This window comes from Notolepis coatsorum, assembly GCF_963971535.1.
Source record: "Notolepis coatsorum genome assembly, chromosome: 13".
In the NCBI taxonomy this organism is placed as follows: domain Eukaryota; kingdom Metazoa; phylum Chordata; class Actinopteri; order Aulopiformes; family Paralepididae; genus Notolepis; species Notolepis coatsorum.
In genome coordinates, this window is record NC_140177.1 from 45,958,450 (window position 1) to 45,974,629 (window position 16,180).

Consider the following 16,180-nt stretch of genomic DNA (forward strand, 5'->3'; position numbering starts at 1 on the left):
CAAAATGAAACAAAAGCTAAACAAAAGCCCTGATGAAGGTCTTATGACCGAAAGCTTGGCTTTTGTTTCATTAAAGAAACTTGTAAGTGTGCAGAACCTTCTTTCCTAACATTGCTCTTCAGTCTTCTGGCCCCTTAGTGGGTTAATTTGTCGTGAGGACGGCGATCTTCTAGGTTAAAAAAAAAGAAAAGAAAAAGTGAGTGAATGAAAATTAGTTGTGGGGGTTTTCCGGTTTGCGATGTTCTGGTGAGCAGCCACATGAAAGAGCTCCCGGTCAATGAATACCAAAAAAAGGAAGTAAAACAATTCAAAACGAAATAAAAAGTGACAATTCAAGGATACAAGAGAAAAGGAAGGATGAACACGTGAAAAAGCGAGAGAAAAGCGACCCCAGAAGACGTACAAGCAATGACGCAGGAGGTAATTCAGGCTAGCATGACGCAGTGGGCAGCGGAGCTACAGGCTAGCATACGGATTAAAATACAAGCTAGCATACAGATTAACATACAAGCTAGCGCGTTAGCTAACCAAGCTAACACGCAGAACATTCGGAGCGGCATCGCCAGACTCAGGGAAGAATTAAAGAAGGGTCGGAACGAGCTCAGAGAAGAAATGACCCCAGACAAAGAAAATGTGACGAAGGGACAGATACAACACGAGGAGATGAGGCAGCAAGTAATACAAGCTAGCATGGCGGTGGACCACAGCGAGGCCTGGCTGGAGACGGAGCTACAAGCTATCATGGAAGTTGACACGATGAATGTGCAAGTTAGCATTCGGATCGGGCTGGGAGCGGTGCGGAATGCTAACGATGCTAACATGCAAACCAACGCGCAGACTGGACCCGATGCAATGCGGAGTGTTCGGAGGAGCATGGAGGCTAATTCAAAAGAAATAAAACAAACGACCCCCAAAAGAAGGACAAAGAGACGTTGGATACAACCGGACCAACCAGGACTCGGGCACCGTGGTCGGCCGGACCATCCGCACACGAGATGCAGGCGCGGAGGTTGCCCGGGCCGGCCAAGATGCGAACACGGAGGCCACACACACCAACCGGGATTCGAGCACCGAGAGCAACCGGACCAGCCAGGACTCGAATAACGAGGTCTCACACACCAAGCAGGACTCGAGCACTGAGGTCATACACACCGACCAAGATTCAATAACACATTAGTTGGGGAAATTGGGACTTGATTCGGGACATAATATAAATAACACGTACTAGACTGAACTGTAGACACTAACACACATGACGCACAACTAAGACGACGGGGAACATGGGGGAAAACATTCAGAGACCTGACCGGGAGCTCTGGAACTGTACTATCATATGAAAGATAAAAATTCAAAGAAAATGTTGGACAATAATAGGGACATTGGAGAATCCCCATTGGGGAATCTCCGTCGTTATAGGAGGGGCCCTCTCCAGGAGAGCCTTACCCCTCCAACCCGCCTGTTGTGTTGAGACAATGAACACACAACCGTGTAGTTTCATAACTTTATTCGACTGACTCTCACGTTACATCACACAACCCTTACTCGAGCGCTACCCACGCCCCTCTCTTAAAGGCACAGTAGCCTACAGTGTAACTGCTAGTGTCTCACAACCTACACGTAGCATAACAGGACATAACATTTCCCCCCCCTTTCCCTTTTGCAACAGCAATAGAACATTCCAGTCCATGAACAGAAACTGAACACTTCAGTCCACCAACCCATGGTATTTACCCAGTAACATAGTCCCCATGCCAAGCGGGCGGAGCCCTCACCCTCTGAGGGCGAGCAGGCTGGGGAGCAGGGTCTGGTGGTTGTGGTGGGTTACCTCCCACCCTGGTTGCTTCCAAGCGGGGCTGCCAACTGCGGGTTGCAGCTTGGCCCATGGATGATGCGGGCAGTGTTGGGGCACCAACCTTATGCAGGCGGTTGGAGTGCCAGCGAGAACCATCATCTAGTCTGTAGGTGGCCGGACCCAGTTGACGGGTCACTTGGAGGGGTGCTGACCAGTATGAGCTCAGCTTGATCTTGCGGTGGGCGTGTTTAATCCTGACCCAATCCCCTGCCGACATAGCGGGGGTCTGTACTCTGTGAGAGGCATCATACCTCCGTTTCATCTGAGCCTGTGAGCTTTGGACCTGATCTCTGGCCTTCTCGAGCCCAGGGCTTTCGCATGCGGGGGCCGGTTCAGCTCTCAAGCAGTCTAGTGGTTGTTTAATTTCTCGCCCAATCATGAGCAGAGCCGGAGAGACCCCTGTGGTGGAGTGCTTGGATGCCCGGATGGTCAGGAGAGTTTGGGTGAGTGCAGCGCTGAAGGTTTTCCCCTCCTCCAGGCAGGCTCGGATTCCATTCTTCAGAGATTTGTTTAGGCGTTCAACGCCGCCGTTACTGTCAGGATGGTAGACCGACGTCCTGATGTGCCTGATGGACCTCAGTGACAGGAACTCCGAGAACTCTGTCTGATGACACTGGGCAGGCCCCAGCGCCCAAACAGCTTGACGAGGTTGTCGGTGATGCTCTGTGTGGTGATGGAGCTGAGTTCGATGGCTTCTGGCCACTTTGAGTGTAGGTCGTGCACGACCATCAGGTAGCGGGCATGTGCCGGGGCCCCATGAAGCTCTCCGCATAGGTCAACCTGAATGTGCTCCCACGGCGCAGACGGCCACGGGGTCGGGGTGAGGGGCGCTGTAGCCGGTTGGCCCGTTTTCCCACTCAGCAGGCAGCAGGTACAGTTGCGCACCAGCTCCTCTACGTCGCCGTCTATGTGAGGCCACCACACTGTGTCTCTGCAGCGTTGTTTCAACTTAACCACCCCCAGGTGGCCGTCGTGCGCCATGTGCAATACCCTGGCCCTCAGCGCCTCTGGTATAATAGCGCGGTGACCGCGGGCGAGGCACACCTCCCCCATTAGGAGAGCTCGTCGCGGACTCGGCGGTAGGGGAGCAGTCTGTCCTCCACCGTGGCTGGCCAGCCGTCCTGGATATAGGCATGGAGATTTGCAAATGTCTCATCTTCAGCCGCAGCCTGCTGCAGCTCAGCCAGCGTGACTACTGCGCTGAGCGGTCCATGCAGCATGTGGACCCAGTCCACGTCGTCCTCCGGTTCAGGACTCGCCTCACCCGCCTCTTTTGTCGTAGAGGCGGCTCTCGAAAGAAGGTCAGCTACCGTGTTAGAACGCCCCGGCATAAACTCGAGTCCGAAGTTGTACTGATTCAGCCTATCAGCCCACCTCAGTAGCCTCATAGGTTTGTGCCCCGCCCCTCGGGTCGCCAGCAGCGCTGTCAGAGACTGATGATCTGTGCAAATGGTGAACGCCCTGCCATACAGGTAGACATGCCAGCGTTCGCAGGCCCACAGACAGGCGAGGGCCTCCCTTTCCCCCACCGAGTATTTCTGCTCGGCTGGTGTGAGGGCCCGAGAGGCAAACGCTACTGGACGCTCTACCCCTCCATGAACCTGGGATAGCACGCCACCGAGCGCCACCCCAGAGGCGTCACAGGTGACCAAGGTGGGCGCGGTCAGGCTGAAATGCGCCAGTGTTGGCGGGGACGTGAGCTGCTGTTTGATAACGCGCACAGCCTCCCGGCAGGCCGGGGTCCAGTCCCATACAGCATCCTTGCGTAACAGCTGGCGCAGAGGGGCCGTCGAGTCCGAATAGTGTGGCATGAACCGGAGGTAGTAGGCAGCCATGCCCAGAAAGGAAGACAGCTTGGACGGCGACTGCGGGTCTGGCAGGGACAGGATTGCTTCGGTGTGGGACATGATCGGGGTGATACCCTCCCTGGAGAGCCTGAACCCCAGGAACTCGACCTCAGTAGCTCCAAATGTACACTTCTCCGCGTTGAGTGTGCCCCCGTGTTGCTTGAAGCACTGGAAGACCTGCTCCAGGCGAGCGTCGTGGAGTGCAGCGGTGGGCGCGTGCACCACCACATCATCCAAGTAGATGCTGACCCCCTGGATGCCAGCCAAAATTAGCGACATTATTTTCTGAAAACAGCTTGGGGCTGATGACAGGCCAAAAGCCATGCGCTTGTACCTGAAAACCCCCACATGTGTGACAAACGCTGTGAGGTCCATACTGCCCGGTGCCAGGGGAACCTGCAGGTAGCCGTGACGTAAATCCATTTAACTGAAAATCGTGGAGCCATGGAAATGGCTAGTCAGCTCCTCTGCTGTGGGGAGGGGATACTTGTCAGGGATGATGGCTTTGTTTACGTCTGTCAGATCGACGCAGAGACGCAGTCCGCCCCCCCGTTTCTTGGCTATCACCAGGTTGGACACCCAGGGCGAGGCGTTGATCGGTTCTATGACGTCCTCCTTCACCAGATGATGAATCTCCTCCTCCACCGCATCACAGAGGGCCAAGGGAATGCGCCACAGCGGCTGAATGACGGGTCGGACAGACGTGTCCACAGAGGGCTGGTGCACAAATCCAGTCATACAGCCCAGGCCTTCGAACAGTGTCGGGTGATGGTCAGGCCAGGATGCGGTGACCTGCAGGACACGTAAACCCCCAGCGTCGGTCAATGTGAAGTCCAGAGCATGAAACAGGTCTAGCCCCATGATGTTAGCCCCTCTCCGTGTGATGTAGAACTCGGTGTCAGGGATGCGTCTCTTTTTGTACTCCACAGGTAGGCAGGCTACCCCTAAAGTGGTGATCGGGGCGTGGCCATACCCCGACAGGGCGTTTGCTGCTGTAGTCAACGGCACGTGACTGAAGAGCCGGTCATAAGTGGACCTATTCAGGAGCGACACTTTAGCCCCTGTGTCCACGAGGAGTGGTATGGAGGTCCCACCCACACGACATGTGCAATGACTGAATGAGGCCTGTGGGCTTTGTACTGTATTGATGGGAACAGCCCCAGACTGTGCGTGATCAGGAGGAGAGCGACACCAGCGCGCAAAATGGTTAACCTTGTTGCAGTTACGGCAGCGCTTGCCTAGAGCAGGGCAGGACAGGTCCCTGGTTGCATGCTTAGGGGAGCCACAGTTACCACAACGCTTTTGTCCATTCTCCCTCGGCGCCCTGTCTGCCACTCTCTGCACATCGAAGCTGTCACCGTCTGCGCCAGCTGTCTCCTGGGCCACGTTCTGAATTCCGGGTGGAGGTGACGTCACAGGCTCATGCACCGCGCGGGAGAACTTGCTCTGTCAATCAGCTGGTCGACTATGAGTCCATCCTCCAAGCCCCCGAAATAACAATGCTTGGCAGACACATATTGCGAAACAGACTCACCAGACCTCTGTGCTCTCTGGCGGAACTCAAAACGGTACATCCGACGGCTTCTTCCCGAGCTAAAATGCGACTTCAGAGCCTCGGTAGCAGTAGAGTACTGATCGTCGGCTAATGAAAGCGTAGCAAAAATCCGTTGCCCCTCCTGTCCGAGGCAATGTCGCAGAAGTGCGCACTTCCTAGCTTCTGCCAGATCCTCCTGTCCCAACGCCAATAAATAGTCCTCAAATGACGTTAGCCATCTAACCCATGGAACAGCTGGGTCACCGGGAACAGGTAGAAATGGTGGTGGCGGTGGTAAAACGAAATCAGCCATCCTCGTTCGCCAATTGTTGTGTTGAGACAATGAACACACGACCGTGTAGTTTCATAACTTTATTCGACTGACTCTCACGTTACATCACACAACCCTTACTCGAGCGCTACCCACGCCCCTCTCTTAAAGGCACAGTAGCCTACAGTGTAACTGCTAGTGTCTCACAACCTACACGTAGCATAACAGGACATAACACAGCCAACGGGGGTTAAACGGGGTTAAAAATAATTACCTGGGAAGTGCCAATTGTCTTAATCTTTTTTTTATTTTATTTTTCTGCTCTCTGTGGCATGGGAAATAGCGGGCTTGGCTCGGTGGGGGGGAGTCCCCTATCCTCTCCTCTACTGGACCTGGCCCAATTGATTCAAGGGACCCGTGTCGCTGGGGGCCCGGCCCTGCGCGCATCGGCCTGGAATATGGGGGGCTCCTATGGGCTTAACTCAGGGGGGGGGGGGTGTCGGGGGAGGAGGACCATCGTTTCCGCGGTTTGGCCCGGGAGGGGGGGGGGGTCTTGGATGTTGTGGGGTTGTCGGGGGTGGGGTGCTTGGTGGCATGAGAGGTAGCGGGCTTGGCTCGGTGGGGGGGAGTACCACCCCTCGCCCATCTACTGGGCCTGGCCCAATCAAATTCAAGGTACCCGTGTTGTTGAGTGCTCGGCCCCGCGTGGGATGGACCTGGGATGTGGGGGAGCCCTGTTTCTGGGGGTGGATGGCGGGAAGGGGGGGGTCCCTCTCATGGGGGTCTGGGAGGCTGAGAGCGGCCGAATTCAAGGGGCCCATGTTGATGTACTGTGGTGTTGTTGATGTCATTGTAGGTATTGTGTAAGTGTTGTTTGTCTATAAATGTTAATAAAAACTTAAGTTTAAAAAAAAGAAAATTAGTTGTGTTGTGTTGAATTTTGGAAACATAATTTAGCTATGTTGCCACATACATGCTATTGGAATTCATTGCAAACGTTCTTGGGAATCTAATTAGTGTTGAACCGTTTACATTTCAATTTAGAGAGCTACAGATTACAGAGTGTACCTGCTTATAGCCACTGATCATGTTAACACTGCTTCCCTGTTTGTATAATGCTGACTCCATGGCCATGGTACAATTGAAAAACATTCATCACAATACCTGGCTTAAATGAAAACTAATAAAGGCAATTTCATGGGTGTTTACGGGAGTAAGTGATTATAACCATAGATAAACATAATATCTATGATTATACCACACTATGTGTTGTGTAATGGATTTGTTCTGTGGAGCAGTATCCCCTCCCAGTATCTACATTATTGCTCTCCGGTGATGCATGTAAAATTGGCTCAGTGTGATTCATCTGCTGGTTGTCACTGTTCATCAGCGATGCCCGCATGGCTGCTTCAATGAACTACAGTACACTAAGAGTTTCGTCAGTATAGTTCATCATTCTCACACTTAATACCAAGCTCTGGGTTTAAAGGCCCATTCCATAATCCAAACTTAAACAAACAAGTAGTCCCATCACCAAAAAGAAAAAAAGATAAATGAGTGGAGCATGTTTTCATTCTCTAATTTATCGATTGAGCTCTTTGTACAATGACTAACACTAAACAGGTAAATATACGTTTTTAATTGCTGTATTTTGTGACTGTAAATGGGCTGTTTTTGCTTATGTTTGATACAAAATATAGCTATGTTCTGATATGAATGGGTGAAGAAAATTCTAAAAGACAAATCAATCTACAAATCAAACTATTCAAGAATGTGTGAATGTAGCCCACATTTACAGGTAAAAAGAAAAAAATATCCATATAGGGCCTTTAACGTGATGAGAATATGATATCAAACGTGTAACTTCATATACATTACACTCTCTTTCATTTATAGAATAGCATATTTCCCACATCCATGTGAAGAGGACTGGTACAACTCCACCGATATGCTTGGTGTGTGTGTGTGATTGTCAGATTATATTTTGATGTGTGTGTGAGTGCACACGCATACGCGTGCATGTTAGTCACTCTGTGTGATACTTTGATCGCAAGGATTGCACAATGCAACCCCCCCCCCCACACACACACACGCACACTCCACCCTTGCACGCCCTCTCATCTTGTGTATCGACTGCTGTCTAATGGGCTCCATCCACTTCCATTAATGACACTCCAAATTAGCCTTAATGGCATAACAGCATGTGTCAAGGCAGGGGGAGAGGCACTCAAAAGAGCCTTGGAAATAACAGGGATCCATTTCTAGAGGACAGAGGGAACAGGGAACCTTTCCACTCAAAGCTTGTCTGATATCAGGTGACTTGAGTGGTGCTGCTGCCAGCCGTGCTGCTGACGCTTTGTTTGACTGCAGCCAATTTGGCTCCCGCCACTGTTTTTCATATGGCCTATTGTTGTACTCTCTCTGAGAAAAAGAGTCACCAGCGTTTGATTTATAAGGTGTACGATCGCATCAGTGTGATTACATTTTTGAGAGCTTGACATTGTAATGATGAGTGAATGGGTCATTGCATTTATATAGCACTTTCGTAGACACTCAAAGCGGTTTATAATGATGATGTGAACATGGCTGCGCGTCATTGAAAGACATTGCATTCTAGAATATTTTGTTTTCACTTGCGCCCACATTTAAATACGTGGAATGCTTACCAGGGAGGGACACAAAATGGCCACACTGCAAAATGATTGCAGAGGGTATTGTGACATCACAAAAGGTAAACTTCTACCTTAGTGCAGCATAGCTAAGAAGCATAGCCATTAAAGGAACACGGCAACATTATGGGAAATGCGCTTACCGTCTTCTCCAGAGTCAGACAAGAAGATAGATACCGATTTCCTCTCTGTGCATTCAGTAGAAAGCTATCTGGCTGCAAGCTAGCCTAGCTTAGCACAAATGAATGGGAGTAGATACGGACCAGCTAGCCTAGCTGTTGGCCAAAAACACCTCTTTAAAGCTAGGCTAGTGGTCCGTATCCGCTTCCAATAATCTGTGCTAAGCTAGGCTATCTTGCACCCGGATAGCTTTCTACTGAACTCACAGGAGGAAATCGGTATCTTCTTGTCTGACTCCGGACAATGTCATAATGTTGGCATGTTCCGTTAACACTTAAAGAAAATCATTAGCAAAAAAAACACGAGGGGAAAAGACTTCTTGGCAGCAAGAAGACAGTAACTGCATTTTAAAACCCACTTTATTGACAGCTGCTTGCCCTCAATACAATGCAATGCAACAAGATTTGAGGTGCTGAGCAGAGGAATAGATACGGCAATAAATACAGTACTGACTCGCCTTACTGGCCATCTTAATTCACACCCACTGTAGCCCCCAGGTGAACCCTCAAACACACCAACCAAGAAGACATTGAAGACAACATGGAGCCAAGGTGTTCTTGTCCACCTTAAAACTTAAATAAAGTTATTATTATTATTATTATAAATCATAACCGTCATGGATCACCGTGGACCGATATGCACGGCACTTGAATATTGTTTGAAGAAAATCGAAGCCATTCCTTCCAGAAAATGTATACAACATCTGTCATCCTTTTTTGTCAAGGTCTGATCCTCCCGCCTGGTGACTTGAGAGAAAGGGAGAGTCTGGAAGCGGAGCGTTTCACATGTTTTTTTCTTTTTTTTTTAGAAAAGATGACAGTTAAATCTGCCTCGCCGTTCAACCGCTAAAACCACAATGACACCCGTCAGCTGCCGAGGATGACCGCATAGTTGGGGAGGGAGCGAATTGTAAGAGTCCGCAAATGATCCATGGCCGACCACAATGCAAGAATGACATCTTAGTTTGACAATGAAATGCATCGCCGTTATGTAGACTTCAGTTTTACAAATGAAACTCGAAGGATAATCAAAAAAATATATCTAATCAAGATTTACTCTTCCTTTTCCCCTCAAAAACTCGAATTATTATTAGGAATAATCTGTTGCAATGTGATACCTACAGTACAAACAGAAGAAGTTCTTGTTTACATACGTATATACTGTACTGCAAATGTCTGACTGTGAGCCCATTTCAAGTAAAAGAGGTACTGTATTTTAATGACCCCCCCCCCCCCCTGAAAAAAAGTTTAAATAAAAACATCATGAACATTCACAGACAGAGCATCTGACTGGATCGTCTGGCAGACTGAGATAAATGCTACACCACACAACCACATCGTAATATGCAACTGCAAGACAATGTATTATTTTCTTTAGGACCTACTGTTTAATCGCATTCACAATGTATTTACCTCTTATGTATGTCTTTCAGATTACCGCAAGGATTTTTGCCTCTTTAGCTATAATATTCTTTTACAGCAAATAGTTAGTCCCTCACACCATGTACAGTAGGAAGATGATTAGTAAACCAATGGCTGTCCTTCAGTAGAATAAGCACATGAAATAAAAACATGTTGAGAAATGGATATGTTCAAAACCAACATCTCTACTTACACTTCTGAGGATATTTACATATTTATATGTAATTCACAAACACACACTCACACACTCTCACACGTTCTGTCATTCTTCCGTGTACGCACGCATGCACAAAAACAAAGGGAGGGGAAGAGAGAGAGGAAGAGAGAGAGAGAGAGAGAGGAAGAGAGACAGTTTGAGAGAAGAGAGAGACAGAGAGAGATAGATGGACAAAGAAGTGTGAGAGAGAGAGAGAGAGAGAGAGAGAGAGAGAGAGAGAGAGAGAGAGAGAGAGAGAGAGAGAGAGAGAGAGAGAGAGAGAGGAGTGAGAGACAAAGAGAAAGAGAGAGAGAGTAATCTGTGATTAAGGCAGTCTCATAAATATTGCAGAGAGGTTTTTGGCCCCTGTTTAGGAGCCAGACTGCAACAACAACAGTCTTCAGTTCCCGGCTCTTATTAACTGCTGCTTCCCTTTGCTTCCCCACAGATGAACGGAGCAGACGGACGGATATGAATAGAGATGGCAACAGAAAATGTGAGAAACGCTGCCACGACGTCAGATACATGGATTTAATATCCTGTCAAAAAAAACAACAACACCAAGCAGTAATCCTCTTTGGAAGAAAAGGTCATATTTGGTTTGTGTTCCAGTCCTCCACACAATGAATAATCTTTTGCAGGGACCCCTGAAAAAAATAAAAAGAAAGGTACGGCTTGAGGGTAAGTTAATTAAGAAAGTAAAGAAGTAGGCCTATATCTAATTTGTCCACTGAAGTTTAGCGCTTAGGGGGCTTTTCTTTTTTAAGGGGCGTGCAGAGACGAGGATAGACTACGGTCCCACTCAGCTTAACTCTGTCTCGCTTAATTGAGTTCATTCCAAGATACAGAAGTAAAGTCAAAGCAGACACACATACATATTAGTTGGAACTCAAGGGCCGTGGCTCCTCGCCAGCTCAGGTGGAGCTTTCTTGAAAGGTTCACTTCACTCAACTTTGCATGTCAACGGGGGGCCGAACACAGAGTTTCTTTTTTTTTCTTCTTTTTAATCACCGGCCAAAACACGGCAGCCCTGATGTACCGCACTCTTCACCGCACCCCCGACGTACAGTACGCCAGGCTTCAGACAAACGCCAACACCGCGACAGGAGCTCGGCAGACCCTCCCCCACACGGTGCAGCGGTCACACCCACTCCTGCATGGAGCGCTTGCAGTACAGTATGTGTCTCTGCGTGCTCTTCCGTCTGAACTGGAACACCGTGTAGAGCAGGACCATCATGCACAGCGCCAGGACGCAGGGGATGGCGATGGCCACCGCCTTCTCCGTGCCCCCGGCGCTGTCCAGCTTGATGACTATGTCCACGTCGCCGCTGTCATAGTGGCGCTCCTCGGCCTCCGGGGGGCTCCAGTCCCAGTCGGGGTCGGCGGGCAGGCCGTCGCAGCCCATGAAGTCCCTCAGGATGGACCTGGGGTAGCCGGGCTCCACCCTCAGGAGCTGGTTGTTGAACTTCCAGTACTCCTTCCCCTTGTAGAAGTAGGTATAGCCTGGGTGGTGGTGGTGGGTGGGTGGGGCAGAGGGAGACATGGCGGATTTCACGTGAACACCTTTCATTCGTGGTCACATGACAAAGGTATTCAAAGTAGTCACACTAGTTCAGAGTGCTGGAGTGTACCATGTAACGCTTTACGTATACAAATAACTACCTTAGAACTAATGAGGAGCCGTGTTAATAAGCTGTTTGTTAACCACCAGTTGCTGTGTAGCACTTAACGAATAAAGAATGGTAACACACTTCAACCAATCATCGCCTTAGTTACCTTTCAGAAGGTAGAAAACATGGATTTGAGTGTAAAATGGGTGGTTGCTTATTAGTGAATGTCATTGTGTATCATTCTGGACTGGTTTCCCCATATAGCCACTGAGACATTATCAAGTCATTCTGGAAGGGTTTCCCACACAGCCACTGAGACATATCAAGTCAGAGACTTCAAGTAGGCTATGTATCCAGACTGAGCAATAAAACATATCAAATAGGTCACTAAAAACATAAATCAGTCGGGGACAGATGGTTTTCTACGGAGGCAGAGTTAATCAGGAACTAAAAGGGCTCATGGTCAACTTTTGGCTTGTTATCTTGCTACTCAATTTGTTATTGCTAACATTTATAGTTCTTTCTTTGTTCCTAAGCAATATACAGTAACTACAAAGAACGGTTGCAACAGCTTACTAACATACAGACAGTATATCCAATATTTTGAAGTTATATATAAGGTCATACTGTACCAATACCATTGGCCTTGTCGACAAAGGCCCCCTGAGGAGAGTCAGGGATGCCCTTCCACACGTTGATGGGTTTGGGATAGCCAGGGTCCATGGTCCTCATGTCCTCATTGTACCTCCAGTATCTACAGGCAGGTTAGATGGACAGAAATACAATGGTCAACATGGAGGTATAATGCACACGCACACGAGAGAAACATACATTTTGAATGTTTTATTTCAATCAAAATGGTCCAGGGGCAATTAACCTGTGTGCGCGCACACACACACACACACACACACACACACACACACACACACACACACACACACACACACACACACACACACACACACACACACACACACACACACACACACACACACACACACACACACACACACACACAATATACAGGGAAGGTTGTAAAGAGTGCAATGCTCCTGTCTCTCAGATCTCCCAACACGTTCACATGGTCACACAGGACCAGAATCATCATCACTTAAACAGTAACACAACAGTGCCTGGATTTCCTCAGGGTGGCTGGGGGAGATTTGGTTTGCCAAGCCTAACTCGTGTGAACCTTCATCACCGCACAGTGAAAATTACTCTGACAGCTCCCGTCACTGTCTAGTGTGACCATTCCACCTCACTGGACCACAAAACGTTCATTAACCCTTTCACTGCTACACTACCAAACAGTTAACCCTTTCACTGCGACAATACACAGAAGGTTAACCCTTTTCACTACCACACAACAGCAGGCTAACCCTTTCACTGTCACACTACAGAAGGTTAACCCTTTACTATCACACTACCGACGGTAACCGTCGGAAGGGTTAACCTTCTGTAGTGTGGCAGTGAAAGGGTTAAACAGACAGAAGTGCACAAAATAAATCAACTGGCACTAAGCTCCCTTCCATTAAGGACATTTACAGTTGCCGCTGCCAGCTCCGCTGGGCCCATACCATCAGATTCAAAGATAGTTGTTACCCTCAGGCGTTCTACATTCCCAACAGCTACTGACATTTTAAGTGGGATTAGCATAAATGGACTATTATCGTGCACTTCAATTAACACCGCTGTGTCGATCCAGAGCACAGATTTGATGTGAATGTTGTTGTTGTTGTTGTAGATAAGCTGCTGTGTTACCCGTGAGCGGAATAATTGTTACGCAGTGCCTGTTTTTAAACATGACAAATGTAGGTGTGCCTACCTAGTACACAAACACACACGCACACACACACACACACGCGCACACGCACACACACACACACACACACACACACACACACACACACACACACACACACACACACACACACACACACACACACACACACACACACACACACACACACACACACACACACACTGATTTTACAATCTGCCACACATATCTTTTTGGTTCTAATAAAAAAAACATCCTGTCAGACAAAAACAGATGAAATCAGTTTTTTTTCTTTACAATGGACAGAAAGTCCTGTTTGTGATGATGTGCAACAGCAGGCTGAGGGATGACAGTATCATGACAAAGCACTTTATTCTGCCCTCGCCACACGGTCCCACAGCCCCATAGGATATGATTTATGATGACAGCTGAACAAACATTCCAGTCGCACTGGCATTCTCTCAGAATCTAAGGCCCATGCAACACACATAATATTAATTTGACCAACTTAAAGGACAATAGCCACCAATCAGATACATTCTTTCTGTGTCACAGGACACTTCAGTCAATGTGTGACATACAGTACACTCATTAATTAATTAATTCATTCATCCAATCTTTACTTAGTCTCAAAAAGATCATTGAGAGTGAACTCTCATTTATTTCCAATGATCTCAAGAAAATACAGCAACACATTAAATATCAAAATAAAAACAAGAAAATAAATCAATAAAAACAACTGCAGACTGGGGTAGACAACAAGGGCATTGGTCCTCATTCACCAACGAGAAAAGTTATGAGCAAATTTCATCGTAACTCCACTCACAAGCTTGTCGGGCGATTTTGATTCGCTTACAAGATACAAGTTTCAAGTTTCAAGTTTCTTTAATAGTTGTCATACAGAAGTACAGAATACTTTTATACAAAATGCTTCTTACTGTTGCGCTCCAGAGACTGTGCAAGACAAGATAAGTATGAAATAAAATAACATAGTAAAATTAGAAGTAAAAAAAATGAGGTCACAGTGTTCAGTTTAGACATATGTACAATGTTCGATGCAGAATAGACGTAGTTACCATACAATATACAATACTGTGCAGTGTACTAATATACAATACTATATAGTGCAAGGCAGAAATGGAGAAATGGGACGAGGTGCAATTTAGGTACAATTCACAGTAGGTGTACGAGTTGTAGTGCAAATCCTTTATCAATAAATATAAAGTGTAAGTGTGTTTGTGTGATCTAAAGTGTGGAGAGTGGGTGCTGCAGTGTGTTGTTTGTTTGAGTGAGTGTGTGCGTGTGGGTGTGTGTGCTGTGTGCATTTGATGGTTGTTGCATAGTGATTATTGTTCGTTTAGCAGCCTGATGGCCTGGGGATAGAAGCTTCTTCTGAGTCTTTCTGTGCTCGCCTTAAGACTCCGGTATCGCTTGCCTGACCGCAGCAGTTCAAAGAGGCAGTTGTTCGGGTGGCTCGAGTCCTTAATAATTCTCTTAGCCTTCCCCTTGCACCGCTTGTTGTAAATGTTCTGGAGGGTGGGAAGCCCCCCTCCAATTGTGCGTTCGGCTGAACGTGTCACTCTTTGTAGTCTGCTACGGTCTTGTGCAGTGCTATTCCCAAACCAGGAGGTGATGTTGCCGGTCAGGATGCTCTCTATTGTACATGAGTAGAAGTTCCTAAGGATCTTCTGACTGACTTGGAACTTCCTTAGGCGCCTGAGGAAGTAGAGGCGTTGTCGTGCCTTCTTCACAACACTGTCAATGTGTGTGGTCCATGTCAAGTCCTCGGATATGTGGGCTCCGAGGTACTTGAAACTGTTCACTCTCTCAACCGGTGCCCCGTCGATGCTGAGGGGGCTGTAGTCCTTGACCCCCGACCTCCTGAAGTCCACAATCATCTCTTTTGTTTTGCTGACGTTCAGGGAGAGGCAGTTCTCCTGACACCACTGTGACAGGTTCTCTACCTCTTCCAGGTAGGCCCTTTCGTCGTTGGCAGAGATCAGGCCCACCACTACTGTGTCATCAGCAAATTTGATGATGGTGTTGTTGTTCCGCTGTGCTACGCAGTCATGTGTGTACAGGGAGTAGAGGAGGGGGCTCAGAACACAGCCCTGGGGGGCCCCTATGTTGAGCGTGATGGATGAGGAGGTGCAGTTGCCGGCTCTTACCACCTGGGGTCTGCCCGTCAGGAAGTCCAAGACCCACTGACAAGATACAAGATTCCTTTATTGCCACACAACCAGGTTGGTGGTATTCTTGATCGGTACAGAGTGTGATAAGCTCTATAATACATAAAACTGGAACATAACAAACGGATACATAATACAACACAACATGACACAATAAATACATAAATACAGCACAGCACGACACAGCACAACATAAACACACAGAAGAGTCTAGTCCAGGGGTGGCCAACCAGTCAGAGACTAAGAGCCACAAAAATTACTGTGGTACCACAAAGAGCCACACCATATACCAGCGTTTCTCAACAATTTTTTTCAGTCACGGCACCCTTCATGTGTTTATAGGTCTCACCCTCTGGCCTCTGAAGTTGCTAATGTCTTTTTTATTTGGGCCTCACAGGGTTAAAAGTACCCTGTGAGACCCACGGTTGCAAAATTACAGAATCACTTTTAGCCATTTAAAAAAAATTATGTTTATTTAAAAAAATTTAAGCACATGTATAGTCAATTGGTCCTGTTGTTCAGCCTCACAATGCTATTTGATAGTAAATGTGTTTATATGTCCCACCCTCTGGCCTCTGAAGTTGCTAATGTCTTTTTAATTTGGGCCTCACAGGGTTAACCTCTTAAGCCC

General features: G+C 47.8%; 1 protein-coding gene across 1 annotated transcript in view; it reads right to left on the reverse strand.

Moving 5' to 3' along the window:
* Window positions 1-11,111: 11,111 nt before the first annotated feature.
* Window positions 11,112-16,180, reverse strand: part of mmp16b (matrix metallopeptidase 16b (membrane-inserted)) — a gene marked incomplete at both ends in the record, with an annotated part of 47,729 nt that continues 42,660 nt past the window's right edge. The window contains 2 exons of the mRNA XM_084327509.1: window positions 11,112-11,473; window positions 12,219-12,334. Of these exons, the coding sequence (XP_084183635.1) occupies window positions 11,112-11,473; window positions 12,219-12,334 (478 nt within the window). The remainder of the gene's footprint in view (window positions 11,474-12,218; window positions 12,335-16,180) is intronic.